Source organism: Colletotrichum siamense (assembly GCF_013390195.1).
Source record: "Colletotrichum siamense strain Cg363 chromosome Unknown KSG_Cg363_contig05, whole genome shotgun sequence".
NCBI classification, from domain to species: domain Eukaryota; kingdom Fungi; phylum Ascomycota; class Sordariomycetes; order Glomerellales; family Glomerellaceae; genus Colletotrichum; species Colletotrichum siamense.
Window position 1 is genome coordinate 4505783 of NW_023501018.1, and position 27645 is coordinate 4533427.

The following is a 27645-nucleotide window of genomic DNA, read 5'->3' on the forward strand; positions in this document are numbered from 1 at the left end:
GTCTCTAGACTCTACATTGAGAACAACTTGATACGTGGGATCTGATAGACTCACCAGGGCAGCAAGCTCAATGGTGCACATCACTGAGATTGCAAGCACAGTCTGCTTCAAGATGACGGCTCTTAAGAAATATTCAAAAACTAGTTGATGTCTATGGATGAAACTGTCAAGTGTACTAAATTTAACATTTCTGTTTCGACTGGCATAGGCATTGCAGAATTTGTAACTGTAGCTGCCGTGCAGCTATGCACTCGCATTTCCTTGATGCGTGCTCCACATGTACCGGGACTTGGCTCGTGTCGCCATCCATGGATCTGAGCGAAGTTCCTACTGGTCTTGGGTTGTTGCGTAGATGACAATAACCGTGTGTTCACGGGTAACATGTCTTAAGTACATGCGAACCTTGACTCGAGTGCACAAGACAATATTAGGATGGGAGTGAAATATCAAGACAACGGTGAAGTAGCTGGTGGCTTAAGGCTCAATCTTCATGTTTCGATACAACGGCTTCCTGTCTGACTTTCATCCTCTCTTCGGCGCTGTCGCGAAAATCTTCTTCAGTCGATCGTCCAGCCACTTTACATCGTCGAAGTTTCCTGGGGGGCCTCCCGCCCAATGTCCCCAAATGGACGGGTAGATACCCAGTTCTCCTACACCATCGCTCATGCAAGCAACCTCGTATTCAGAATCTTCCGGTCTGCAAAGAGTTAGCTTTTGGGCATGATGACCGGGGCAAGGGGGTACTCACGGGAAGTAGAGATCGGTCTTGGAAGGCAGCACCAATGTCTTCGCTTTGATGGCCGCCATCGCCTTTTTGAAGTCGCCGTTGTACGGCTCTTGCTTACTCACGTCGCCGCTCTGCCAAGTCTGGAGCATGACAAGCAAGTTCTCCGGATCCTTGCTCAAAGCCCACTTCTCCCAGAAGGTGACTAAAAACTCTTCGAGATCCTTTGCCTTGTAATGCTCCTTGTACAGCTCATGTCGATAAAACGCTTGAGAGAATCCCCAGCCCGCGTAGCCACGGCCAAAGGCCTTCAAGCCAACCTCCTTCTCCTCATCAGACCAGATGCGAAAGCTCTTCTTTTGTTCAGCAGTCTCGACGCGTCCCTTTGCACTCCCTGCGGAGCTGGTCTTCTTGGCAGCTAACAGGGCTGTTTTGACTCCTTCCAAAAAGACCTGGTTATGCAGCGCGGTCTTGGCGGCACCGCAAAAGGGAACACAGATGTCCGTGAAGTCAGGATACTGCGTCGCCCATTGGAAAGACTGTGCCGCACCCATGGACCATCCCAAGACCGCCCTAATGTGCTTGATCTTGAGTTCCTTCGTGACGAGCTCATACTGGGCTCGGACATTATCGTAAAAGGTCACGTCAGGAAATGGGCTGACGTCGGAGTTGGAGGGACTGATGGATTGGCCGTTACCGAAGAGCGCCGGAATGATGATGAAGTAGTCCTTCGGGTTCAGGGTTTTGTCGTCGCCGACCAGCCATTCGTTGTCCGCAATCGCTCCCGAATACCAAGTTGGATACACAACGGCTGGGAGGGAAGGGTCGCCAAAGGTCTTATAAGCGATCCAGGCACTAGGTAGAACCTCGCCACTCTGAAGCTGGAAATCTCCAAGGGTGTACTTCTTGATCTCGGACATTTTCACGATGCTCCTGTTCAATCAGAGAGCCAAATCTCCAATCAGAATTATACTGATTTATACTCGAGGTGGTCCTGTTTGCGAAAGAGGGGATTTAGATAGCACTGGGCTTTTAAGGCGTTGCCTTAGTCAGTAAATCTTATCATGTGCCATCGACGCCAGGCGGTTGAAAACGGAAACCAACGGTTGGCTACCCCAACTTCATACCCCTCATCGTTATCATGCACGCTGATGTCAAACTGTCAAGGACGCCCTACCCTATCATCACTGATAAGAAGAGTGTGTTATCAGCAATCTGTGGATGTAGATTTTATCCGTAGTGCAACAAGCAGGAGGCGCATTCATTAGTCCTGGTAGACTTGAAATTTTCAATCGACAGTAATGCAGAAGCCCGCCAATTGTATTGGTTCGAAACAGGTTATCAATGCCGAATTGGGACCAGCGAATGAAATCTGAGATCTAGTTGATACGGCGGACCACTGATCGATCCCCTACTAATCCTGAGAATCGTTAGATGTTCGTTTCTAGGCTGAGTTGCTGGTCGTTCTGCTTGACACTCAATATTGAACTCTTGAGTGAAGCAATTGACCTTCGTGCTACTGCAAACTACCTAGCTGTCAACTGAAGCGCTAGTTGCTGCGACAACTCCACCCACATTTTCATTCGCCGAGTGACTCACGCAACGAGCCCGTCTCACAAAAACGTCGACTTCGGCTCGTTAAAAATTGCAAATTGAATTCACTACACGCTACTAGAAGAATATCATAGCATTAAGCTTTCAAATCTCCAGAAATTGTAAGTCTGATCATCTGAGGCAGAGAACGCCACAAGAACCAAAGCTCACAGGTTCCTTTAAACAGTCATCATGTCTTCCGAAAAGCGATCAGTCGTTGTCGTCTCGTCGAAAAATCCCGTCAAAATCAATGCCGCAAAGCAAGGCTTCGAATTGGCTCTCGTCGGCGATTTCGAGTTCAAGGGAGTCAGCGTCCCCTCCGGTGTCCCCGACCAACCGCTTTCGGACAAGGAGACGCTCCTGGGAGCTTTGACTCGGGTGCGGAACGCGCAAGAGGTTGAGAAGGATGCAGACTATTGGGTCGGAATTGAAGGAGGCGTCGAAGTCCCGGAAGATGCAAACGGCGCGTATCTTAACTTTGCATGGATCGTGGTTGCAAATCGCGAGGGAAAGGTGGGCAAGGCACGCAGTGCAGCCTATTATCTGCCGGAAGAATCAGCCAACTATCTGCGCCAGGGAATGGAACTGGGACATGCCGATGATGCAGTGTTTGGTCACGTCAACTCGAAGCAGACGAGAGGTTCAGTCGGCCTGTTGACTGATGATTTGATTGACCGGACAAAGTACTACAGCCATGCTATGATCCTGGCATTGATCCCTTTCAAGAACAGCAAATTGACATTTGTTTAAATCAATTTGAGAAATTTGTCCAATGAAGGCGCTGTGGTCGTTGAAACCACATCAAACTTCTATGATTACGGTCCCAAACCTCAAGCTGTTGGAGAGACTGAATTTGCCGATGCGAGGCCATGTTCATCGGCAGATATATCGTTCGTCATTCACAGAACCAGGCATGGCTTTAGGGTATCTGAGTAATCCTTCCATATCTATGTGCACGGCTTCTCTGACCAAATGGAGCCGACAACCTGTAACTATCGCGGTCGCAGATTCCTATAAGATACTGTCCCCCAGTAGCTACTGCAAATTTGCTGCTGTTCAATACACCAGGTATCTTTCTATGCGGTCAATAGAAGTGTCTTGCCTCGTACGAGATCATTGCCCGCCCACGGGCTGAAAACATGATGTACGAGCCATTGTTTGCATAGACTGAGGCTGTATCATCCAGTGGGTAAAACTTCCAAGCGTATCCTGCTGCTACGCCACTTAGTATGATACCGCTGCCCCATTTTTTTGGCCTTGCCGTCAAGTTTTGGTCCTAGCATGAGCCGTTAGCTATATCGTGCGCATTTTCGTATTTGAGTGTGAATTTTCGTATCCAGACATGCCACGATTAGAAGTGGCCCATCTTTCTTGTTCATGCAGATCTACCTCGTTTAGGTCCGAGTACGCGCTCTTTGGAAATTCGATCCTGAAATTTAGTCTAATTTGGCGAACTTCTAGAGCACTCGCCTTGGCTTAAAAGCGCTCGCGTAGTTCTTCCAGATCCAGCATGATTCGTAGAAACCTTTGTCACCTAAACCGTCACCAAGCGAGTAATCATCGAGCATCTTATTTTATTGCATTGATCATGTCAGTTATTTACAACAAGACAGAACCTCCATTTGGTCCAATTGTCAATGGAACTCAAATCGTTTTCTTTGAATACCTCCCGAACGAAGCAGCTGCTTGGATATTCGTCGTCTTGTTCTTCCTCGCTGCTGTCGTCCATCTGGGCCTTTTAGTGTGGCTGAGGGCATGGCACTTTTTGCCCCTCACTCTTGGGGCTGTCGGTTCGTTGTCACGAGTGTCATTACATGTGTTCACTTCTCTAACTGGACCCCTATCTAGGTGAGGGCTTTGGCTACTATGGACGCGTTCAGGCACACAAAACACCCAACGTTGCGGGCCCATTTATTCTGCAAAACATCTTGATCTTGGGATGCGCACCGCTGATCGCCGCCACTGTCTATATGACTCTCGGAAGATACATCAGAGTTTTCCAGTTGAGAGGTTGTATTGTTATCCCACCACGACTGATGACGTTCGTCTTTGTCACTGTTGATCTGGGTTGCTTCGTAACTCAAGTCTTTGGCTCGGCCGCGCCAGCTTCGGGCGATCCTCAAGGCATTGCACTTGGTAAAACGTTGATTATATCAGGCTTGATTACACAGCTTGCAGCTTTGTGTCTCTTCCTGATCATGACTCTGGTTTCCGACAGACTAGCGAAGAACAGCAGATCACAAGACTACAAGGCCAGCTCGATAGCCGACTCTGCTCCGAGATATTTTCAGGTTACATACTGGGTCGCTGGAGCGATGTTGCTCCGCAGTCTTGTTAGAGGCATCGAGTATCTTCAGGGAGATGGGGGGTTCATTATGTCGCACGAAGCTTTTGTTTATGTCCTGGACGGCGTGCCGATGATATTCGTCGCAGCCGTGTACGTTTTCGTTCACCCTGGAATGCTTCTTCGGGATGCAGCTCGAGTGGGAGGAACAGAAGAGCACCAAGAACTCGCGAGTTATCGCCGAATGTCTGCTTGAGCAAGAAACATGTAATCCTAATTCATAGAGTCTGTCAAAATCCGAAAGCTTACTGGAGGTATGATGAATTATAAATGGCTAAATTTAGAAATGCCCCAAATTTCAGATCCGAGTAGCCGACATGTATTCAGTTCAGACTCAAGAAGCCGACTTGACTAGGGCAAACAAAAAGCTGTTAATTGGCCTCAAATCAGCCTGAGGCTCGTCAAGCACTATTACTTACTCATTTTTGTTCGGGAAATAACCTTTTTGGTGACTCGGTAACAATTCTTTAGCCCCGAGATTTGAGCACTGTAGTACCGGCAAGATTTGGTGCTTGTTCAGAAGAACAAGGATAACGGCACAGACATCATAGACATGTTGTGTCAGTGGCATGGACGATATTCAAAATTTTGAGTGACTCTCCTAGCACTCGGGGTATCAGGGGACTCATGCCGAATGGTGATGGCCAAGCTTTCGGTGAACCCATAAACTTGCCGCACGCCTAGTCGACATCCGAAGGACCGAAGCAGGTGAGCTAAAGCTTAGAATTCACTTGTTAATCAGAAAAGGAATCGGATATTATTGGATCAAAAGTAAAAGGCAGTGTCGCTACAGCGCTCCGAGCTCCAATTACACTGACCGCAGTGCTGCTGAGGAAATGCCCCCCCTGATTCATGACCCCTTAGCACGGTGATTCGTCCATACCCCCTTCGCTCCTCAATTTTCCCTCAAGCTAGGTAAATATCTTATTGGTCTGGTCGGTACTCCCCATCAGCAGCCGCATTGAACGAGAAGTTGATCAATGTGTAGTGTTACTTACCTCTGCAACCACGTCGTAGCACATGGCCCATTTCGTGTATTGGGGTGTCATTCTTGGAGCATTCTCGTCCATTTGAATGCTTTCCCAGTCCGTTGGCTTTCCAGTGAAACCCGTCGCTAAGAGTTTCTGATCTCTAGCTTCTTGCTCCGGGCCATCTGGAAGCGTGAACATGGCGATATTCTGGTGGCCGACATCAAACATCTTCTCAGCGCGTGGCTTTCTGAGGGCCTCCCATTTCCCCAAAACGGCGGACAGGTTTTCCCGTTTGTCGAGCCAGCGGAGGGCTGTACTCAGGGCCAAGCCATCCTCTATGCCTTGGCTCACTCCCTGAGCAGTATGCGGCAACATGGCATGCGCAGCATCCCCCAGAAGAATGCAGCGTCCCCCGAGTCCCAGCCAGGTTTCCATCTTTGGTGCTGTGGCAATGTGCCACTTGTCGATGGGGTAGCCCCCACGTATCACACACTCGATGTAGGCACGCAGCGGCGCACCGAACCCTTGGAACATTTCACGGATCTCTTCAGGGTTGCCGTCCGAATTCCAAGTTCCACCTAAATCCGCATCTTCGGATGGGAGTCCATAATTCAGATTGCATAGAAGGATGCGAACGGTGCCATGAGCTGTCGGCCGACCGACGCAGTAAAGTCCGGGGCCGAACATGAGATGGTGCGAGCGAACGCCCAGCGGAGCGGCCACTGGGTCTTTCTGTACCCTGCCGATATCAACCTCTGTCTGGAAGATGCACTCGGGTGTCATGATAGGACTCATGTTATGTCCAGGAAACATGAGCTCCCGGACGCGTGACTTAATACCGTCGGCGCCAATCACCATGTCAGCCAAGTACTCGGTGCCATCCTCCGCCACCACTAGAATTTTGTCGTTCTGCTCCTCGATGATTTTGAAGACAGGTTTCTTAAACAGATATTTGGCTCCAGCGTTGATGGCAGCTTCATATGTGATTCGCTGCAGTGATGGCCTGTCGGTAGGCTTTCGGGTCGTCCCATCGGGAATTGCCTTTGTTTCCGTGAATGGCGCATCGTCTTTCCATCTCCATAGAAATTCACTGGCTGTTTCCACAGCTACCTTGTCCAGAGATTCTGAAACACCGATCAGGTTGAGGCATTTCACGGCGGAGGGCTGGACGATGAGGTTCCCTCCACGAGTTTGGAGTTGCGAGTTGCGTTCGAGGACAGTTACTTGATGCCCGTCAGAAGCCAAAGCGGCCGCCGCCGTATTCCCGGCTGGCCCGGCTCCAACGATAATGATTGTTATCGAAACTTGCGAGGGCATGTTGACTCGGTCAGTATTGATGGCCCATGGACGACACCTCAGCAGGTCAACGAGAGTGTTTTCTCCCCAGGATAGACGATAGATCAGGCTCCAGAGAGGCCGCAACTAGGTATAAATAATTATATTGCGCGTTGAATATTTGTTGACTACAGAGTTCATCCGAAGGCACGGCTTTCTAAATCGCCGAAGTCCGTTGAGAAAGGTTTGCTAGTGTGATTGAACTATGGGATAGAGTTCTGCTAGGCACGATATCTATTAGTCTCTTATGACAGGGTACATGGCATGACTTATTACGTGCCTAAATGTTTCTGCAAGACCACCCTGAATTCGCCGAAGTCCCCCGCCATAGTCAGGTAGTAGTTACCCGCCTCGGTCTGCGCGCGGTTATTGTGCGTCCTGTCGGCTACCAAAGAACAAGCCTTCATCATTCGAACTCTTCCGATCGATGGGGTTGAGTATTAGGTTCATCTTGTAGTTCATCTGCTGCTGCACAGCTTAGGCAAAGTTTGGTATTGTTTACGATGAGACCTTGGGCCAAGGTTTATCAACCGCGGGGAACTTAAGAATTCCACTGGCAAGTCTTCATATTATCAAGAAGGTGATTCTCGTCAAAATTAGTGAGCGTGGGGATAAAAAGGCAGCACTGGCTGCACTACGATGGATATGTCGGTTCAACCAACTAACCAATAGCGAATCATACTTGGTCATCGTTCTTGGGAGCCGTGCATTTCATTGGAGCAAGTCCTTCAGTATGCATGGACCGATGGAAGAAAAGGTCGGGCTCATTGAGACACGGGACCATTCATCAGGAACGAGAAGCATACTGCAGGCAGTGCCGTAAACCCCCTGGGTGAGTGAAGGGGATTCAAGGCTGATCCTGCAGATCTGATGTTTCCTACTTTCTGGACGAACTGGAGATGGTGGGGGGTTCTCCTGGGCAAGACGCGTTGGCAGCCTCGCTTCCCCATACCCCAGCCGAGTTCCCAGCTAAGAAAATCAAGACGTTTCTACCACCTCCCGATGATTTTAGGCCATGGGAAGAAACCTTGAATCATCAAAAGACCTGAGATCTGGTACCATTCGTGACCACTGACGAGGATATCTGCCAAATTAAGGCCCTAGTACAGAGCAACGACGTGATTGCGCTATCAAATTTCGCCAAGGGGTTCTTCTAGTATCAAGCTATCCAACGACCTCCAAACGGCGTTGTACGATTCGAATTTTTTAAATACACGCCAATTGCGCGTCTCTGGAATTTTTGTTAGGGGCGGGAAAAAGGAATTGAGCCAAACAGGCTCTAAAACCAAGACTGCCAAGCGGGAGGTCCGCATATGTTTGACTTGGAAGTGGAGGGACAAGATATCGTGGATATCAAACCCCCACCGCTAGCCAACTAGAGAAATAAGCTTAAACTTGGCCAACGTCATCCATCCATGTCGCCGAGAATAAAAGGTCTTGACATTTCAGCTGACTGCACTCGATCATTTCTTTCAATGTCTTGGTTCGCCCAGCCTCGGGTTACCGTCTTTGGCAACCCGTACGGGAGAATGCCGCTACACCGTCGTCTATTCGGACTCGGCGTTGGTTATGATATCCACATCAAGCCGAAATCTCACCACCAACTGGTGACCTGCAAGCAGTTTTTGAGGCTCGTCGGTTGGCCAACTTCTTGTTTGAGGAGTTCCTAAGGCATTATCTCTTTGGCTTGGCCATTTTTTCCTGGGAGCCCAAGAAATGCAGGGTTCCTTTGATCGTCGCTGCTGAGTGGGCAAGAGCCGGAAACTTTTCGCGCCCGTGTGGCTACTCGACCTTTGAAGTCAAGCGGAAGGCCGTACTTCGGGCTTTTCTCCGCGGCTGACTAGAAATTCGGACCAACACCGCCAACACCCAAGAACACCAAGAACACCAAGACGCGATTCTGGAGCTATTTGTGGATATTGTTGGTAGACCTCGAGCCGCATGTTCAATTCTGTTTGCGCCTGCTCGCCCACACACATCCCAAATGACCTCAGCCAAGTCATCCTTCATCGGGGACTGTCTCATTGAGCCCCACGATGCCGGTGCAAAGCAACACTCTAGGTGAGAAGTGAGCGAGTACAAGACGCGCATCGTCCCCAAGCCACGTTTTCTCCAAGACCTGCCCAGTCTTGGTGGGATCATCCTTCTTTTCCTCTTTCCCACACCATCGCGGACGTGCATGATCATGGCCGAGAAGCAAGAGAAACAACAACGCTCAGGCGAGAGCGGGAGCCCAAGCCCCTCTTCGTCCGCCGACAGCGGTCGCGTGGTGAACGAGAAGCCCAGATCTCAGGGAGGCTTTTTGTCCAGGCTTGGCGATCTTCCCGAGTTGAAGTTTCGCGGCAAGCTTCTCGAGGGCCAGACTCTGAACTGGTGCATCGGTTTCATAGCGAGTTGCGGGTTTCTGATGTTCGGCTACGACCAGGGCGTATTGAGCTCCCTCCTCACCCTGGATGATTTTCAGAAGAGTATCGTGTTGATGACTCCACTGGAAAAGTCAAATCCCCTGTGCTGGCTCGATTATCCCGAAAGCACGCAGCGTGATTACAGCCAATGCACTGGAGACCCCAACACACAGGCTGCTGCCGTGGCTGTCTATCAGATCGGATGTTTCTTGGGCGCGCTTCTCATTCTCTTCAAAGGAGAGACGTGGGGTCGCAAGTCTTCTACTTTCTGGGGCAGTGCTATCATGGTCATCAGCACCGTCATGCAGGCCGGCTCTCACGAGTAGTACGTTGTGTCCCTCATCTCCATCGCAGACACGATGCTGACATGATGCAAGCATTCTTTTCTCTCTTTCCAGAGTCCTTGGCGGAATTGGAAATGGCATGGTAACCTCGAGTAAGCTTCCTATCTTGACTGGGTTGTCACTAGCATAGCTAACAGGCCTGCAGCAATTCCCACATGGCAATCTGAGTGCGCACGACCTCATCAGCGTGGATTTCTCATCACCCTTTCCGGAGCTCTCATCTCTGGAGGCATTATGATTGCTTACTGGGTGAGTAATCTCTCTATCCCCTTGTAACCTCTCTGATTCTAATCTCGTAATTATCTAGGTTGACTATGGCTTTTACTTCCTTGAGGGATCGATTCGCTGGCGGTTTCCGATCGCTTTCCAGTCCTTCTTCACTATCATCGTGATGATTGGTCTTCTCTATCTCCCCGATTCACCCCGATGGCTCGCGATGAAGGGCCGCACCGAAGAAGCCCGTGCGGTGACGGCGCGCCTGCTCGGCAAGCCTATTGATCATGAAGATGTCACCACGGAAGTCAAGGCTATCAAGGAGGCCCTCGAAGTCCAAAGTCAGGGTGGTGGCTTCCAGTACAAGGAGCTTCTCACTAACGGGCCGTCTCAAAACCTTCGTCGAACGCTACTCGGAATTGCCGCGCAATTCTTCCAACAGATTTGCGGTATCAACCTCATCACTTACTACGCTGGCTTCCTCTTTGAGAACTCTCTTGGATTTGGCCCCGAGCTGTCGCGGCTTCTCGCAGCTGCAAACGGCACTGAGTACTTCCTGGCGTCGCTCGTTGCACTGCCCCTCATTGAGAGGACTGGTCGACGGAAGCTCATGCTCTTCGGTGCCTTTGGCATGATGGCATCCATGGCTATCCTGGCTGGTACCGTCTCTACAGGTACTGTCGCAGACAACGGGGCACCTAACCTCGAGACCCGTTACGGTGTAACGGCCACCGTCTTCCTCTTTGTCTTCAACTCGTTCTTCGCAATCGGTAAGTACTTCATGCAAGCATACACCATCGCAGTCGCTAACATATGTGAAGGCTGGCTCGGCATGACATGGCTGTACCCCGCCGAAATCACCAACCTCCGCATTCGCATCCAAGCCAACGCCCTGTCGACCTGCTCCAACTGGCTTTCCAACTTCCTGATCGTCATGATTACCCCTCCTGCCTTTGCCAACTTGGGATACAAGACATATGTCATGTTTGCCGTCTTCAACGCGGCCATCATTCCTTGCGTCTGGCTATTTTTCCCTGAGCCCAAGGGCCGGAGTCTGGAGGAGTTGGATGTTATCTTTGCCAGCGCGCACGCTGACGGCGTCAACCCTGTCAAGCGTGCGAAGGAAATGCGACACATTGAGGGTAACGAGCTTGAAGGCGAGCTTGACAAGTATTTCGGGTCCAGTGAGGAGGTTGAAGATGCCCGTCCCATGACGCGCCCGATGACTGGGCACAGTCATCAAACAAGACATTGAGTGCCGCATACTCGCAATTCACGGTCTCAATAGCAGTGCATGCTGCCAATTAGATCTCTAAATAGTTAGTTTCTTGACGAACTGGAATTCAACTACTCGCACAAACGCTTCTTCCGTCCATTCTTTTGTGAGAAGCATCATGTTCATGTGAGAAGTCGAGATTAAGATGAACACAGGAGCCTTTGCCACGCTTAAGTCAGGTATTGCCATTGATCGACGATAGAGCCAGCCGGTCCAAGAATATACATACACATAATGAAGCTAGCATTTGATCATTGTATTGAGACTGTGCAACCTTTGCATTATGACAATGTTTGAAAGCACACGGGAGCGAAAATCGGACTTCTTTCATGTAGTCTGAACAGCAAATAAAGGCAATGTTCTTGCAAGGGCTGAACTTCCAGCCAGGACAACTGCTTTATTGGTTCAAACTTACCCAATAGCATTGTGATGTCGAGTTCAAAAGGCTCAAGTCCTTTGATGTCTTCGTGGTCCCCTTTCCAAACGCCGACACAGTGTCTCTTGTGTGGATGAGGCGCAGCGATTCGAACAATGCCTTCTTCTTCTGCCTTAGTCGACAATGAAGCCAATTGTTCATGCAAGACAGAGAAGGCGATATCCTCATTGTGATTCGCAGTCACTATAAGAGTAGTCTTGTGGTATTGACTCGAGATAAGTCCAGCAAATCGTGCCAGTACAGAAAACCCACAGCAGCAACAAACAATATCACACAACATTCAGCAATCTTTCGTCTCAGAACTTCGATACGATTTACGTCTTATCATCAGGCAAAACGAAGCTCACAACATGCCAGGATACAATATTAAACTAGAGGTAGAGGATGACAACATTCGGATGGAAGATATTGAAGAACAGCCCCGAAGCTTTCTCAGAGCAATCCTCTCTTCCATCGCGAACATTCCTATGGTATACATTAACTTCATCCGAAACAACCCTCACTTCATACTCTTTCTGATCTGCGTTACATGTAACGTATGGTACTTCTGGGATACGATAATCTACTACAGTGAATTACTCGAGGATGTTGACCGCGATACTTGGATTGCCGCATTTGTCTGGGTTTTCATCGCACGGTACTACCGTTTTGCAGTCGGCTTCTGGGGGTTTCACATTTACAAACCCTCGCCTATGCAGTCGCGAGAGCTCTGGACATCCAGAGATGTCACGGTCATCCTCCCCACGATCGATCCCGACAACCCCAAGTTCGCCGAGTGCATACTCTCAATTCTGGAGAACAGGCCGGCCGCAATCCTTGTCGTTACCGTCGGAGCCGCCATGCGCCAGCGGTGTGACGACTTTCTCGAACGCTTCCGTCAAGAGTATCCAATGACACGAATCGGCGTTAGCGCGATCCCGCACCCCTCTAAGCGCCGACAAGTCGCTCATGCCGTACCCAGAGTCGAAACCGAGTTCACAATTCTCGCCGACGACCACGTCTTCTGGCCCAGCAAAGACTTCATCCCCCACTCTCTCGCGCCCTTTGAGAGCCCAACCATGGGTGTGGTAGCCACCTACAAGTGCGTCCGGCGTACAAGTCCTGGTAAGTTCTGGAGCATGTCTTCGATCATTAACTTCATCGGCTGTCTCTACCTCGAGCGCCACAACTACGAGCTCAGGGCCTCCAACGGCATGGACGGCGGTGTCTTTGTGGTCTCTGGCCGCACCGCCATCTACCGCAGCAGGTTTCTCAAAGCCGACGGCTTGATGCATCGGTTCTGTAACGAGAAATTCTTCTTTGGTCTTTTCGGCGGTAAGGAAGGCCTCGGGCCGGATGACGACAACTTTCTCACCCGCGAAGCTTACAAGCACGACTGGGACATCAAGTTCCAGCAGACGGACGAATGCACCATCTGGACCACGATCGGCGACGAGTCAGTCAGCAAGTTCCGTGGTCAACTCATCCGTTGGGCTAGGACCACGTTCCGGAGCAACCCGTGTATGATGCTGGAAAGCAACAGGGTTCTAATCAAGCGCATGCCGTGGTCATTTTTCACTGTCTACCTGACTGGCCTTATTAACTTCGCGCTGTTGTGGGATGGCTTGCTGATGTTTACCTACTACAGCGCGTTGGGCGCCGACGAGTTTCTAACCACCGAAATGCGGAAGCTCCTCTGCTTTATGCTCTTTACCAAGGTATGGAAGATCGTGCCCCATTTTCTGCGGTATCCTTCGGATCTGCTGCTCCTGCCTTACCAGATTCTCTTCGGGTACGTTCACTCATTCATCAAGTTTTGGGCTTTGATTACATTCTGGGACTGCGCATGGCTGGGCCGTAATTTGGACGCGGTCGACGACGAGGCTGAGCACTCAAGGATGCCCCTGAATATGGATTTCAGTTGGGGAGAAGTACGTCCCAATAGACCAAGCTATGGATATCACTACTAGATTCGGTGTTTATCTATTTTCATCAGGTATTTTGTTTTCGTTTCGTTACTGTGTTATGGGATTATCTGATTGCGGTCGTTGCGCATCTGGTTTTGCCTGGCGTTTTACCCCAATTATGTCACGATGAATAAATAGTTGAACCCGTATTGGCTCGAATCCCGCACTCTATCACGTTATTTCCTGTTCCCTATGAAAGGTAGCTTGTATGTCTTTCTACGCCTCGACTAGCCTATTTAGGGCTTGTGTAGTTGTTTACATAGTCTCCACCAACGTGTAGCAATGAGACTACGGGAAGAAACAAGAAAGAACAGACGGCTACCAAGTCGATTTCATAGGTATCTGTGGGATCAATACAAAAGCAGGTACGTACCCATGTGTATTAGTCTTGGAGGCTGTATCCTATTATCTCTAGACTTGCTGTGATCTGGTATCTTTTGCATTATCTACTCCCTTCTCTCAGTGCCGTCCAGCGTAAAGCTCGTGAACATGGTGGCCTCCGTCCATCTCGGGAGGTCTCTGAGAAGTATTGTCAGCCTCAGTTGGTCCCGCTAACGTAGTTTCCGTCTTCAATCCTGTGTATTGGTATTGGGAATAAGCAGGGCTGTCGAAGGTCTCGCCTCCTTTGTCGGGTTGTCCAAGTTTCCTCTTCCTCAGTGCCCTCCATACGAACCAACCGATCACAGACACAACGAGGATGGTACCCAGCGATGCACCGACGGCTATTCCAGCGACGGCCCCCGTGCCAAGTGACTGCGTGTCAAGTGACTGTGAAGATGTCTCGGTCGCGGCAGGAGAGCTTGAGGTAGCCGATGCCTGGCTCTGGCTCGAAGACGTGGGGCTCGAAGCAGCTGCTGTGGTCGTTGCCGCCGTCGAGGCTTCTGTGATGTTGAAATAATGCGACGTAGCAGTTACCGCCCCTGACCCGGAACTATACAGTGCCAGGTAAAAGACCGGCAGAGATAGATCGGCATCGTCGGGGAAGCCGTCATAGCTGACCTCCCATGTATAGTCTAGGGAGCTGTAATTCTCTGGAAGATGGCAGTCAGTAATCGTTCTCAGAGTCACCATGTTGTTGGGAACATACGTAGAATCCGGGCCCAAGACCGATCTCCGGTGGTACTGTCCGCCTTGTTGTTCCAAATCCAGATGTCGCTCAGGGGATCTGACTCCCACACGAAGGTCACCTTTTGACCAAGAGTGTAAATCGGGTTGTCGCTGTAGTCGTTCGTAGGCCCCGGGCCGGGCGGTCGGCGGAATACATCTTCGGCGATTGCAAAAGAGGCAATTATCAGACTGAACAACAGCTCTGTCAGGTAAGACATTGTCTCACTTTTGGGAATAGCCTCATCCCCGGAGACCGTTAAAAAGCAAGATTTGCACACCTGCTCAAGGCACCAGCTATGCCAGAGAAGGCGTATGTCTAGGAGCGAAGGAATCCAACGAGGGCATTTCAACATAAGTAGGTTGGGGCTTTTTATCACCCATCATCCCTGCTTCCACAGCCTGACTTGGCCCCTCTGTTGGCCCTGTTGGGTCTCCTTTTCGGGAATCTGACACTTGATTAAGGATCCATTGTCCCATTCACCATCCAACCAGATCCAAACGTGCCCTTACCAAGGAAGCAACACAGCGCCAGCAAGCCGCAAGGACCAACAGCACCAACGGCAAACAACACCAAGAAATCTGCCTAGCCGCCGAGAAACAGTGCACGTACCCATCCGACCCCCGGCCCCGTCCCGATCAGCAATTGGCTCGTTGCTCGTGGGCGGGGCCGATGACCGCCCCGGCTGCCTGCGAAGGATTCCGAAGCCTACTGCGGTATGCATGCAGGGGCGCGGTCGTCAATTAGTTCGGTACACAGCCCCAAAGTAGTCCATGTTACTTTCCCTTGGAGGATCACGGTGTAAGCACTAACATCTAGACTTCTGAGACCACACAGCTTACCGTTCCATATGGCTACGTACCGGCCTTACACTGCTGCAATCCTCCCAATTTAGGATCCACTGAGGCGACCAGCCACAGTCTCGAACGACTCATCCTCAACATCCAGCCTATCAGCCCCTCCGAATATGAGGCTGATGATAGACTACCGCGCCCGGCTGTTGCAGATCATGGGCGAACTACAATGTGTCCAGTGTAGTCCTCAGGCGTCGTGGCACTTGTCTGTCACGATATAAGTCGAAGATAAAACCCAACTTCAAGTCGGGGTTCAACATCACATATTCAACAACGACAACCACACTCATAGCAAAATACCGAATCACCTAGCACACAAATCGCCAGCCACGACCATGGCTTCCGAAGCAACCAACATCGTCCTCCGCAAGATCACAATCTTCTCCTTCCCACCAGCCTTCATCATCCTCCTCATCCACGGCATCATCTCCAACTGCGCCTTCCCGGCCCTCGGCATCCTGCCCCTCGCCGCCTCCGCCATCCTCGGCCTCTTCATCATCCGCCGCGACCTCATCGCCGCCCTCGGCTCCCCGATCCAGGCCCTCACGCCGTCCAACGTCTTCTTCGCCGACGCCACCCTCGGCATTTTCCACTTGGTCTTCCTCTTCATCAGCTGGGCCTTCATCAGGGAGCCGTGGGACAGGGGCCAGGTTGTCCTCGGCACATATGGAACGGTGCCTTTGATGCTCGACACGTGAGTTGTCTTCCTCCTTTTGTCCTTGCCGGGAATGTTTTTGTAGTTCGAAGCTGACAGTTTTCTGAAATCAGGGCTATTCACCTTTATGTTCTCCTCCCGCAGATTGGGCATATGCTCGTCAGCCGTCGGTGCGACTGCCCTCACTGCCAGAGTGTGAGCAAGACAAGCTACTTCACGACGGGCGTGTCAGAGTACACTCCTCTCAGTGACGGTGACACGGAGCCTGAGGTCCTCGAGAGGGATCTTGAAGCGGGTCACTGAAATGGACACCTAATTAAGATGTCAAGCACAATCGAGTACTGGGGTACAACAGGCTGCTAGGTTTGCGAATTCTTTAGTCACTTCTTGGGGAATATCATCAGAAAGCCCATTAGCATACATCGTAGATATCCCCTAATACGCAAAACATACTCTCCTTGGACATTCGTAAATACGAGCAAAAACATCCCGCGGAACAAATCAGTAATCAGTCCGCCGTCCAAATCGTCTGATAATCAGGACACCTGTCGAGCTCTTCATGACGGCAACTCCCGCCTTCGCGCCGGAACAGAACGCCACGAGAAATAGCAAACCATGCCCAAACAGTCTTGGTCCTCCTTGCGAGACAATGCTGACTCATTCAAAGACATCACCTCCTGAGAAGGACAACATCCGCGTTCCGGAAGCACACCCCCCCGCAAACGTCCGTCCGGCATGATGCCCGCCTCACCCCAAGGTGGCCAGAGCTCCCTTGTTGCCGCCTCACCCAACCAAGTCCTCTTCACAAGCCAAAGAAAGAGAGGCAGAGCTCTCGCAACCTTTTTCGTCCCATCTTCCAAGCACCCCACGCTTCCAATGCATGCGGGGGCATCATCCAATCAAGTAAACGTGCTTTGCTGTTTGCTAATGCGGGTGTAGCCATTGAGTTTCGCACGACATCGTTTCATTCGTCCCCATTCATCTTGGAAAGGCGTATGCAAAACCCGCCCTTCCTGCCCTTCTTCCCGGCCCTTTCCCCCCTGTCCAGCTGGGTGTCTAGCAATCAACGAAACATCTACCCCGGTCTCACAGCACGAGGGAAACATCTTTCACCATCTCGTTATCTACCTTTCCAACATCCCTGACGGCCGGCGTCTTGTCCAGGTGTGATATCAAAACCCAAACTGATCAGACGGAACGAAGGCACGTTCGCCGTGAGCCGCCCTCCCGCACTGCCGCCGGGATATCGACAGTCCGGCAAACCAGCAGTTTATCAAACGCTCGCGTCCCACTTCAGCCGGGGAGCTCGGCGGTGGTGAACCATCGAGCAGCGGGTGTTTCTTTGGATTTCCATCGCAGAGTATTTCTCACAGCATCACATTAGACCTCCCCTTTCGACGTCTCCAGCAGTCCGTCTGCTCCCTACCTGCTCAGCCGCCAACACCAATAAGCCCCCGTCAAGCATCGACGACACGCCCAAGATGTACTTCACCAACCCCGTGGCAAGCTTCCTCACGACCCTCCTCGCCTTCTTCGCCGTCCTCGCCTTGATCCACATCGCCCTGACGACAGTCTACGTAAGTCCTCCCGCCAAACCCCTATCCAAAAGCTTCGGCACCAGAAATCCTTCTAACGATGTCGTCTAAAAGCTAATCTACACCTTCTTCCACTCGCCGATCCGCCACATCCCCGGCCCGCGCTACACCCTCATCACGCACTACCCGCTCAAATACCACATCCTGACCGGCCGCCGCATGTACCACATCCACGCCCTGCACGCCCGCTACGGCCCCATCGTGCGCATCTCCCCGTCCGAGGTCGCCGTCGCCTCCCCCGAGGGCTTCGCCGCCATCCATCGCATCGGCAGCGGCTTCCTCAAGTCCGCCTGGTACGAGGAGTCCACCCGCCCCGACGGCGGCGAGTCCAGCATCTTCGCCATGTCCGACCCGCGCCAGCACGCCCAGCGCCGCCGGCTCCTCGCGCGGGTGTTCACGAAGCAGTCCCTCCGCGCGGACTGGGAGGTCGTCGTGCGGGAAAAGGTCGAGCGCGCGGTCGACAGGATACAGACGGAAGCGGCGGGCGGCGGGCGTTCGGACGTGTTGAAGTGGTGGACCATGATGACGACGGACACGATCGCTCACCTGGCGTTTGGAGAGTCGTTCAATATGTTGGAAATAGGAGAGGTAGGCACCGTCCTAAAATTCCCCCTCTCATCCTCCAGTTCTGCTAACATCGATCCGAAAGAAAAACGACTACGTGAAAGCCCTCGAGCTAATCTCCATCCAAAACACGATGCGCTACGAGCTGCCCCTCCTGCACTTCCTCCAACGCCTCGTCCCCTTCAAGCCCCGGCAGGGCCCGCCGGACGCGCAGCACGTGCTCAAGGTCTACGGCAAAAAGGCGGTCGCCAACGTCCGCAAGCACAGCGGCGACCGGCCGAACCTCTTCGGGCGCATGATCGAGGCGAGCGAGGCCGGCGAGAAGCAGTGGCTGACGGAGGAGGTCGTCGAGTCCGAGGCCAAGAGCATGATCATCGGCGGTTCCGACACCACCTCGGTCACGCTCACGTACCTCGTGTGGGCCGTCCTCAAGCGCCCGGAGCTGCGCGCGCGGCTCGAGGAGGAGGTGGACGCCGTGGGCGCCGGGTTCGACGACGCGGTGCTCGAGAAGCTGCCGCTGCTGAACGCGGTCATCGACGAGACGCTGAGGCTGTACGGGGCGGCGCCCGGGCAGCTGCAGAGAGTGGTGCCGCCTAAAGGGATCACCATCGGGGGCTACTACATTCCTAACGACTTTACGGTCGAGACGCAGGCGTACACGCTGCATCGGGATCCGGAGGTCTGGCCTGACCCGTACCGGTGAGTATCACGAGTCCCTCACCACTTGGTGTGGGTGCATGCTAACGATGATGGACAACACAGCTTCGATGAGACGAGGTTCTTGGACCACAGCAAGCTTACCCCGCAGCAGAAGCTTCTCTTCTCACCTTTCGGGGCGGGGTCCCGAATTTGCTTGGGCATTGAGCTGGCGAGGATGGAGATGCGCCTGGCCACGACGGTCCTCTTCAGGAGGTGCAAGGGGCTGAGACTCGCGCCGGGCACCAACGACGAGACCATGGAGATGGAGAACTTTTTCATGATCAACCCGCGCGGGCACAAGTGTGAGGTGACAATGCCGTGAGAGTCGATGACGGCCGAGCCCGGATCCGGATCCGGAGTCTTCGGGGCCGTGCATGGGGCAAAGGGCGGGCCGAGAGATGTGTGCAAGGAGTCAGTGACATCGGGCTTTGCAGCTGCTGTCTAAAAAGATCCATAGACTCTCCACAAACGGCGATAGAAGTGACGCAAATCACGATCCCGAAAGAACCGATGTCCCGCGGCGAGTTGAGTGTTACTGGGTGATGAGATGACTCCTCACTCGCACGTCTTGCCATCGTGGCCAGGTCCTTGGTAAACGCACGTGGGGGGGGCAATGAACCGCAGAACCCACCATAGCTTTACTCGGTAGTATAGAAGAAAAAAAAAAAAAAAAGGTAGCGTGATGAGCTCACGGAATTCTCAAAAGATTTTCAGATGAACGACTCATGCGTCGCCTCCGCTGATCCCAGAAGTGGGGGTATGAACCACAGGCGCGAACGGCTTTTGGAGCCTCTGGACCGCGCCCCTACAAAGCACCGCGGTCACAGTCAAAGGCACTAACTAACATCCAATTCGTCTGCCCAAAGTGCTCATCCCCGGACCCACCGCCGCGGCCACTTGGAAAGAATTTTTACGTACCTGTAATTCAGACCGGTCCATCAATCTCAGCTGGCTGCGAGACCGGAGAAGTGGGAGAAGCAATCCCAGATGTTCTGCCAGCGCATACGATGCGTTTGTGAATGGAGCTGTTGAAGCCGTATGGGCTGCCAGATGGCTCTCAAACTCCGCCAAGACCACGTAGGGCTGCCAGACCGAACGCAGACCGAGAGCGCAGCGCGGCCAGCTTCGGTGAGAAAAGGGGCTATCTCGAGACGTCAAAACCTTCAAATGCACTCAAAGTCACTTCTCGCCCCCCCGCGACCCCACCGGTGCCAGGAACGCCCCGCGACCAGGACGATGATGCCATCGCGTAGCCTCCGGTTTCGCCATGGGGGAACCTGAAATTTTCGTAGACCAAATGTAGTATTTGACTAGATTCCGATCCTAGCCCCTTGGCTATCTCGTCTTGTCGTTCCCTCGCACGTCGCATTCCACCCTGGAGACTTGACAGTTTGAAGAAGTAACCCTTCTCGTCTTCCAGCCATGACCGCGTACGAGTCCGACAGGCGCGCCCAGTCCATCGGGCCCGCCGCCGAAGACGACGCCGTCCGCGACGTCGAGAAATTCGGGGGCGCCGACGACCACCATGATGACAAGGCCGCCATCCTCGAGCCCCAGCTCAACGTCGGCGGCCACGGTCGCACCCAGCGCCGCCTGCGCGACTACCAGGTCACCATGATCGGATTCTGCTCCGGCATTGGCACCGGCCTGTTCATCGGCACCGGCTCCGCCTACGCCAACGCCGGCCCCGCCGGCCTGCTGCTCGCCTACATCGTCGTCGGCGCGGTTCTTTGGTGCGTGATGCAGAGTATTGGAGAGTTGGCGACTTTGGTATGTTGTCATTCACAACAGAGCTTCTTCCGGTTTTGTTCATCATGTCTTCTAACCACGACCACTTACAGATCCCAACCGCCGGCTCCTTCCCCCACTGGGCCACCCGCTTCATCGACCCCTCCGTCGGCTTCTCCCTCGCCATCTCCTACGGCTACTGCTACACCATCGCCATCGCCTCCGAGGCCTCCGCCGCCGCCATCCTCGTCGGCTACTGGACCGACATCACCCCCGCCGTCGTCATCACCGTCTCCCTCGTCCTCATCCTCGCCTGCAACCTGCTCAGCGTCCGCTGGTACGGCGAGACAGAGGTCGCCGGAGGCACTATCAAGGTCCTCTGCTTCATCGGCCTCGTCTTCACCTCCATCATCATCACCGCCGGCGGCGGGCCCAACCACGAGGCCATCGGCTTCCGCTACTGGCACAACCCCGGCGCCTGGGTCGACTACAACGGCATCAGCGGCTCGACAGGTCACTTCCTCGGCTTCGTCGCGGCGTTCATCAACGCCTCGTTCTCGTTCATTGGGTAAGTTGAAGCAGTGTTGAATTTCCGTCCGCAGAGAGACAAGAAGCACGGTGCGCCCCGACCGGTTCCGGTTCGTGCGCAAGCTGTTGGTGAATGGCTGACAGCTGGCCGCTGTGTTATTGCAAAACACCATGGACGATGCTTTAAGATCACCATCATCAACACCACACTTTTGCTTCACTTTTCGTCATCAGAAATGAAAGAAATGAGTGCTGACAAGAAGTCGTAGAATTGAGACCGTGGTGGTTACTGCCGCCGAGTCCGTGAACCCCCACAAGGCGATCCCTAATGCCGCGCGCCGCGTCACCATGCGCATCGGCTTCTTCTACATCTTCGGCGCCCTGCTCATCGGCCTCATCGTCGACCCCCGCGAGCCCGGCCTCGTCTCCGGCTCCGGCAACGCCAACAGCTCGCCGTGGGTCATCGCCATCCGCCAGGCCGGCATCAACATCCTGCCCTCCATCGTGAACGCCTGTATCCTCGTCTCCGCCTGGTCCGCCGGCAACTCCTACTGCTGGGTCGGCTCCCGCATGATCGTCGCCATGACCACCGACAGACAACTCCCTCAAATCTTTGGCGTCACGAACAAGCAGGGTGTGCCCTACGTGGCCGTCATCACCGCCTGGCTGTTTGGTCCTTTGGCTTATCTGAGTAAGTTGATATTGGGGGACAAACCCCCTGATTTTCGTCTCAACACAGAAACTAACCGAGCCCCGCAGGTCTTGGATCGGGAGGTGCCGCTGACGCCTTCAACTGGCTCCTCAGTCTGAGCACAATCGCCGGCCTCATCGCCTGGGCGACCCTCTGCTTCTGCTACATCCGCTTCCACCGTGCCATGAAGGTCCAGGGCGTCAGCCGCGACACCCTGCCATGGAAGGCGCCCTTCCAGCCCTACGCCGCCTGGTTCGGCTTCGTCGGTTCCACCGTCATCACCTTCGTCGCCGGCTTCTCCGTCTTCCTCAAGGGCAACTGGTCCACTGCGGACTTCGTCTCTTCCTACATTGGAATCCCCATCTTCATTGTGCCCATCATCGGCTGGAAGCTTTACCACCGCACCAAGGTTTGTCTGCTTCCTTGTCAAGACATAGATGGTCAAGTTGCTAACATGAGCAGTTTGTTCGTGCCCACGAGATCGACCTGTGGTCAGGTCGTCTTCACGAGTCAGAGTACGTCCCTGAAAAGTCGAAGCCAAAAAACTTCCGCGAGCGCGTCAGCCAGTGGTTCTCATGACCTTGGTGCGCCGGGGCTAGATAGAAGACTACTCCCCCAAAGGCGTTCAACACGCCATGATGAATGTGTAATATCATAATAATTGAAAGAAGACAATTTTGAATCCTTCTGCAGAAGCGAGACTGCTGCCTTGGGCCAAGCACAATGAATGACGACATATTCTTGGGTCGTCCGCGGAGATAGACGGTGTCCAATCTCGTGATCCGGGCCACCGACATGGCTTCATGTGCGGTGTCAAGTCTAATCGAGAGGCTGCCATGCAAGTCCAGCCCTGTGGCATTGACGAAATACGTCACACAAGAAACGCTTGAGAAATCGAACACGGTCTGGGTCGTACTCTCAACTCGTGAGCTCGCTTGCATCCAGGCGAAGACATCCTTTGGCGAGCGGCCCACTACTACAGGCTCGCACTTTGAAAGTCTCCATAGCGGGAGGCTTCGCTTCCCGGCTGCGATCCCCTGTTCCATCCCCGTTTATCTCCTTTGCGGGTGGATAACGTCCGCGAGCTTGACAGAAGGAGTGAAAGTTCCCCTGCTGCATTCTAGTCTCCTCGGGTACTATGGCCGCGGCAACCCATCAGGCCACCAGCCTGGTTCCGTAAATCCTGCGTCAGCAGCTAATGCCGGGATCTCCGCGATATTGAAGGGTAGTCTGCCATTCAAGCGAGAGCCATCGGATTAGGCAGAAGAATAAAAAAGTTGCGGGCCAACAAAAGTCTCGAACTAGCGGCCCAAAGTCCCTTCGTCACTGTGATTAATGGCGGTAGACGTGTGTGATGGAACAGTAACAGCGACTGACTCGATGGAAGAGCGGTGGAGTAGGCATCCAAGAGCAACCAGAGGGCAGTGAACGAGCAATGAGTGGCCTTTTTCCACTATAAGGACCCTCTGCGCTGGCAGACAACGTGACGACAGGTAGGCAATGTGTGAAATGCAGAAGCGCGATGCCACTCGGTTCGTTGCGTGAATGCTTGGCGTAAGCACAGCGTGGTCCAGGGTCTAATCTGCTCAATGAGGTTTAGCGAGTGCTGCAAAGATCTCGGCCGGTCCGTACAGCGGCCCAAGTAAACGGTTGCGAGACCCTGATTCGCCTGTCGGGCTAAAACGCCGTTGGTTGGCGACGTCTGACATGCCATTGGTGCTGAAGCGGTACGGCCCTGAAGGAGTTTAAACTGCATTGGGGCCAGGCTGAAGCCAAGCCGGTTGAGACTCAAACGCGGGGCATCAGGTGAAGCTGGGTCTTGGATGTCATATTTCGCGGGATCGTTCCTCGGTTAAGCGAGGTTTTCGCGATAGTGCGCTTCTTGCTTCGATATGGGGACCAAAGAGATACCGTGAGATCATATTAAGGGCATGAAGCTGGTGCTGTAATACTTTGCCTCTTTTGTGAGGTTGGGCTCAACAATTGTTTGGGAAGGATCGAAGCAAAACACTGCCACCTGTCGTCGCAAAAGACTTTGGGAACCGTTGTATGCTTCTCTGGGCCCGTGTGGTGTACCTGAAATAAGGTGGCTTGGAACTGACAGTCAGTTTGTTGAGGCCGTGTCCAGACGCACCAGTCTCGTCGTATTATCGGCCTATCGATGTGACCGCTGCCATATCCCGCTGCGCTAAGGAACTCAACGATACCTGAAAGGTTCAGAGGAACATCTCCACTGACGTTTGTCCATTTTCACCCATGCTTCTCCAGCGAGGCAGCAAGGAACCGAGCACTGCCAGCAAAGAAGCTCTAGGCGACAAGATAAACCATCCCAGGATTCCGTTATGGCGTCAAAAGTCCGAGGCAGGGTCCGAGGCGGGTTGATGGACATGGACCAATGTCTGGCTGTTGCCAGTCCTGATGAGGGCACCCTGCCATCGGGATCCCTCAGCCGAGCCAGAGGAAGATCTTTTGTTCTGGCGTTCCTCCGAAGTGGAACTGCTGCGTCTTCTGCTGGAACGTGGTAGCCATGCCCGGTACTGAGATTGGAAAATGGTCCGCCGTGAACTCAAAGATTTGGAGACTTCTACCGTCACGTTCGTGTTCGTGGTTGTGACTGAGTGTTGTGCTGTCACTGCCGCTGTTGTGCACGCTATTGCGTAGATACGATACCGGTTGCTGACATACGCATGGTTTTCCCAAGGACTCTGGAATGGCAATAAAGCTGCCGGGAGGCCTTCTTAATAGTAACAGTCAGTTTTGGACCCCAACCACAAAGACGAGGGCAGACTGGTAAGGCTGGACGCTGTGGCCTCAACTGGACCCGGGGTCAGTTCCGTGTGCCAACCTCCTGGCTGCGGCCCCCTTGGTCCCTGGTGTGAGAAGTAACGCGTTCAGGGAGCCAATCGAGGTGATGTTCTTTCGGGAGGCCTAACGGACCCATACCTCTTTGGGGCACTTCCTCCGTGTGGTAGACGCCGATCGAAAGAGTGACGAAGGGGTACTGCCATGAGCTTCATAGGATCGATGGGGGCCAAATTTGGCCCCCAACTACCTTTGGAATCTTCTTCACTGTAAGGCCGTTCTTCTTATAAAGCGACTCTTCGCTCTTAACAGAGAATTCCTGGTCGATTCAGAAATCTTCTAAAGTATCTACTCCGCTTTTTGTTACGTTTGAAATGCCATCTGTTGTAAACAATCGCGGCGGGAGCCAGATCAACTTCTTCATGTCGCGAGCGCCTGAGGTGGTCTGGTCCGAGCCAGTGCAACACACAACAGCCCCCAAGTAAGCACCCACACCTTGCACGCATGCATAGCGGCAAGCAATATAATTGGTGGCGATCGGACGGCTAAGTGAAGCAGGAGTGCGAAAAATGGGCCACAAATCCTCACATTCGCTCTCCAGAGGCGGCCTAGGGCTACTCGAGCCAGTACGAACAAAGTGAAGACTGGGTGTATCACTTGTAAGGCGTTCCTGCGTCCTGTGCCACATGATGAGCGTCAACTAATCGATTATTAGGCAAGTGAGTCAAACCTTATTGTGCCAAAGCGACCAGTTCCTCATTTTTACCAGGCGAAGACATGTGAAGTGTGACGAAGTAAAGCCTGCTTGCGAGCGGTGTGTCAAATGGCAAGGCTTCTGCGAAGGCTACGAGCCCCCTCCGTGCGGATCAGCGACCTCAACACCGACTCCGGATGCCGAGAAAGGCGTCAGATTGGCGACTAGGCAGGCCCTGGCCAGGAAAAAACGCGTAGCGGAGGATGTCGGATCTTGCCACCAACCAGGCAATGTCAGTTTATTGCTCGAGCCGACCGTGAATATTTTCAAAGACGAAACCGAACGACAGTACTTTGACCACTGGCTGGGATATCGGGCTCAATTGGGCGGCGGCTTCTTTGACGAAGAACTTTGGAACGAAACGATTCCTCAGTTAAGCCGTGAGCATGCGTCCGTCAGGTACGCCATCATGGCCATTGGCGGCATCTCCAAGGCGCTCCGGCACAGCCTGAAACCGACAAGCCCAGCACTCATGGCTGCAAATGGCCCGCACTATCATCTCGCCCTTTCATATTATGGCAGGGCTATCCACGAAGTCCGAGGGTCGAAATTGGACACCGGTAGCCTTCGTGGGGCAATCGTCTGCTGCCTGCTGTTCGTCTGCTTTGAGGTATTGCATGGCGATCGAAAGGCAGCCTTCGCCCACATCAACAACGGCCAACGCATGATGGACGAGCTCCTGCACATTCGCGACTATCACGACCATGACCACACGCAGAACATCATCGGTGCCGATTTCGTCGAAAGAGATATACTCCACGTTTTCCAGCGGCTGATCCAGCAATCTTGGTCATGCGGCGTTCTCCGGCGGCGTGATCAGCAGATTGCCGGTAAGCCGAGCGATGCTGATGGCGACCCTTCGCCCGAGCAGCTGTGGTGTTGCCGAGGAGGATCCGCCGAAAAGTGCGTCGTCCACAACATGCCATCAAGCTTCGTGAGTCTCCAACAAGCTCGACGCTGGTGGGACGTGGTCCAACACTACGTAACCCATTCGTCCAGCATCGTCTTTCGTGTGACCCATCTGGGCTTGGATGACGACGTGCTCTCAGAGTGCAACGAACGTATCCAAAAACATATGGACAAGATCGAACAGGCGAGAGCAGGCATCAAGACGGCGACTCCCGAGCAGTGGCAGGATTTCAAAGATGTCCTCGAACGATGGCACCAAGGCTTTGAGCCACACTGGAAAGCTGCACAAAAGTCAAAATCCGAAGACGAAAAATCGTATGCTCAGGCAGCTCACCTTCGGGCTCACTACCTGACGATGTATGGCTGCGTCCACGCACCACTTAGCTGTAGCTACGAAAGCATCGCCAAGCTGACGCCCAAGTACCAAGAAGTGGTCGAACTAGGGCATCAGCTTTTCGAGTACCAGAAGCGATCGTGGGGCGACGGCGAAATGTTTACGATGGACACCGGCCCGACGTGGCCCATCTTCATGGCCGGTACGCGCTGTCGAGATCCCGAGGTACGGTCAGAGGCAATACGCCTCCTCCACGAGAATCCCAGGCGGGACGGTCTGTGGGATAGCCGAATATTCTATGCTATGACATTCCGCAATCGCATGCTTGAGGTTTCCAACGCCCAGGAAGGCTCCAGCGAAGAGCAGTGGTGGCGGCTCCAGCATCGGTCGGGATGTATAGACGAGCATGGCAGGTTGATCGCGCGAGCCATGGAAAAGAACCCGCAAACAGGGGAATGGGAGTTTGGAGAGGAGGATTTGCGTCGGTTCCTTCTTGACTGACGGTGATGCCTTGGGATTGCAAGAGTCATTCGGCTGGTCTGGATGTTGATATTGGTTTTGGAGTTGGTGTTTGATATTGAAAGCGAAGGCGCGTTCAGTCGCTACTGTCTGATTAGTAAGGGGGCAGGTGCCCACTGGACGGGATGCCTCAGGGGAGGCCTGGGGGTCGGTACTGCATTTTTGGGCAACGTTTTAGCGTATGACAGCCTGTAGATCATCCACACAAGCACGAGCAATGATGACACGAACTCTTTGACATCGTTTGTCTGCCCACTGCGTGAAGTGTGTTGGACTCTTTTGTCAGATGTATGATGTGTCCCAATAATTTTAAAGGAAGAT

The 27645-nt window shown here is 53.0% G+C and overlaps 11 protein-coding genes across 11 annotated transcripts; 8 read left to right on the plus strand and 3 right to left on the minus strand.

The window, feature by feature from the left end:
• Nucleotides 1-522: 522 nt before the first annotated feature.
• On the minus strand, nucleotides 523-1644 carry metXA (Homoserine O-acetyltransferase; the record flags this gene model as incomplete). The annotated part of the gene is made up of 2 exons (XM_036640613.1): nucleotides 523-697; nucleotides 749-1644. The coding sequence occupies 2 exons, from the start codon at nucleotides 1642-1644 to the stop codon at nucleotides 523-525; spliced, it is 1071 nt and encodes a 356-aa protein (XP_036494823.1).
• Nucleotides 1645-2509: 865 nt separating this feature from the next.
• On the plus strand, nucleotides 2510-3067 carry CGCS363_v008765 (Non-canonical purine NTP phosphatase; the record flags this gene model as incomplete). Its single annotated transcript, XM_036640614.1, has 1 exon — nucleotides 2510-3067. One exon carries the CDS (start codon nucleotides 2510-2512, stop codon nucleotides 3065-3067), a length of 558 nt encoding a protein of 185 aa, XP_036494822.1.
• An 838-nt stretch (nucleotides 3068-3905) lies between these two features.
• RTM1-6 (Protein RTM1) lies at nucleotides 3906-4857 on the plus strand (the record flags this gene model as incomplete). The annotated part of the gene is made up of 2 exons (XM_036640615.1): nucleotides 3906-4107; nucleotides 4166-4857. 2 exons carry the CDS (start codon nucleotides 3906-3908, stop codon nucleotides 4855-4857), a joined length of 894 nt encoding a protein of 297 aa, XP_036494821.1.
• Nucleotides 4858-5262: 405 nt separating this feature from the next.
• On the minus strand, nucleotides 5263-6949 carry CGCS363_v008767 (FAD-dependent monooxygenase OpS4; the record flags this gene model as incomplete). Its single annotated transcript, XM_036640616.1, has 2 exons — nucleotides 5263-5268; nucleotides 5660-6949. 2 exons carry the CDS (start codon nucleotides 6947-6949, stop codon nucleotides 5263-5265), a joined length of 1296 nt encoding a protein of 431 aa, XP_036494820.1.
• Nucleotides 6950-9152: 2203 nt separating this feature from the next.
• Nucleotides 9153-11184, plus strand: CGCS363_v008768 (Sugar transporter STL1; the record flags this gene model as incomplete). The annotated part of the gene is made up of 5 exons (XM_036640617.1): nucleotides 9153-9697; nucleotides 9750-9808; nucleotides 9862-9965; nucleotides 10024-10699; nucleotides 10751-11184. The coding sequence occupies 5 exons, from the start codon at nucleotides 9153-9155 to the stop codon at nucleotides 11182-11184; spliced, it is 1818 nt and encodes a 605-aa protein (XP_036494815.1).
• An 807-nt stretch (nucleotides 11185-11991) lies between these two features.
• CGCS363_v008769 (uncharacterized protein) lies at nucleotides 11992-13590 on the plus strand (the record flags this gene model as incomplete). The annotated part of the gene is made up of 1 exon (XM_036640618.1): nucleotides 11992-13590. One exon carries the CDS (start codon nucleotides 11992-11994, stop codon nucleotides 13588-13590), a length of 1599 nt encoding a protein of 532 aa, XP_036494814.1.
• Nucleotides 13591-14033: 443 nt separating this feature from the next.
• On the minus strand, nucleotides 14034-14912 carry CGCS363_v008770 (uncharacterized protein; the record flags this gene model as incomplete). The annotated part of the gene is made up of 3 exons (XM_036640619.1): nucleotides 14034-14106; nucleotides 14144-14618; nucleotides 14675-14912. The coding sequence occupies 3 exons, from the start codon at nucleotides 14910-14912 to the stop codon at nucleotides 14034-14036; spliced, it is 786 nt and encodes a 261-aa protein (XP_036494476.1).
• Nucleotides 14913-15881: 969 nt separating this feature from the next.
• Nucleotides 15882-16504, plus strand: CGCS363_v008771 (uncharacterized protein; the record flags this gene model as incomplete). Its single annotated transcript, XM_036640620.1, has 2 exons — nucleotides 15882-16240; nucleotides 16315-16504. The coding sequence occupies 2 exons, from the start codon at nucleotides 15882-15884 to the stop codon at nucleotides 16502-16504; spliced, it is 549 nt and encodes a 182-aa protein (XP_036494357.1).
• Nucleotides 16505-17682: 1178 nt separating this feature from the next.
• stcB-4 (putative sterigmatocystin biosynthesis P450 monooxygenase STCB) lies at nucleotides 17683-19381 on the plus strand (the record flags this gene model as incomplete). Its single annotated transcript, XM_036640621.1, has 4 exons — nucleotides 17683-17778; nucleotides 17851-18384; nucleotides 18446-19059; nucleotides 19123-19381. 4 exons carry the CDS (start codon nucleotides 17683-17685, stop codon nucleotides 19379-19381), a joined length of 1503 nt encoding a protein of 500 aa, XP_036494950.1.
• Nucleotides 19382-20481: 1100 nt separating this feature from the next.
• Nucleotides 20482-22585, plus strand: PUT4-3-1 (Proline-specific permease; the record flags this gene model as incomplete). Its single annotated transcript, XM_036640622.1, has 5 exons — nucleotides 20482-20829; nucleotides 20901-21355; nucleotides 21585-22006; nucleotides 22075-22415; nucleotides 22469-22585. The coding sequence occupies 5 exons, from the start codon at nucleotides 20482-20484 to the stop codon at nucleotides 22583-22585; spliced, it is 1683 nt and encodes a 560-aa protein (XP_036494368.1).
• Nucleotides 22586-25971: 3386 nt separating this feature from the next.
• CGCS363_v008774 (uncharacterized protein) lies at nucleotides 25972-27306 on the plus strand (the record flags this gene model as incomplete). The annotated part of the gene is made up of 1 exon (XM_036640623.1): nucleotides 25972-27306. The coding sequence occupies one exon, from the start codon at nucleotides 25972-25974 to the stop codon at nucleotides 27304-27306; it is 1335 nt and encodes a 444-aa protein (XP_036494952.1).
• Nucleotides 27307-27645: the final 339 nt, after the last annotated feature.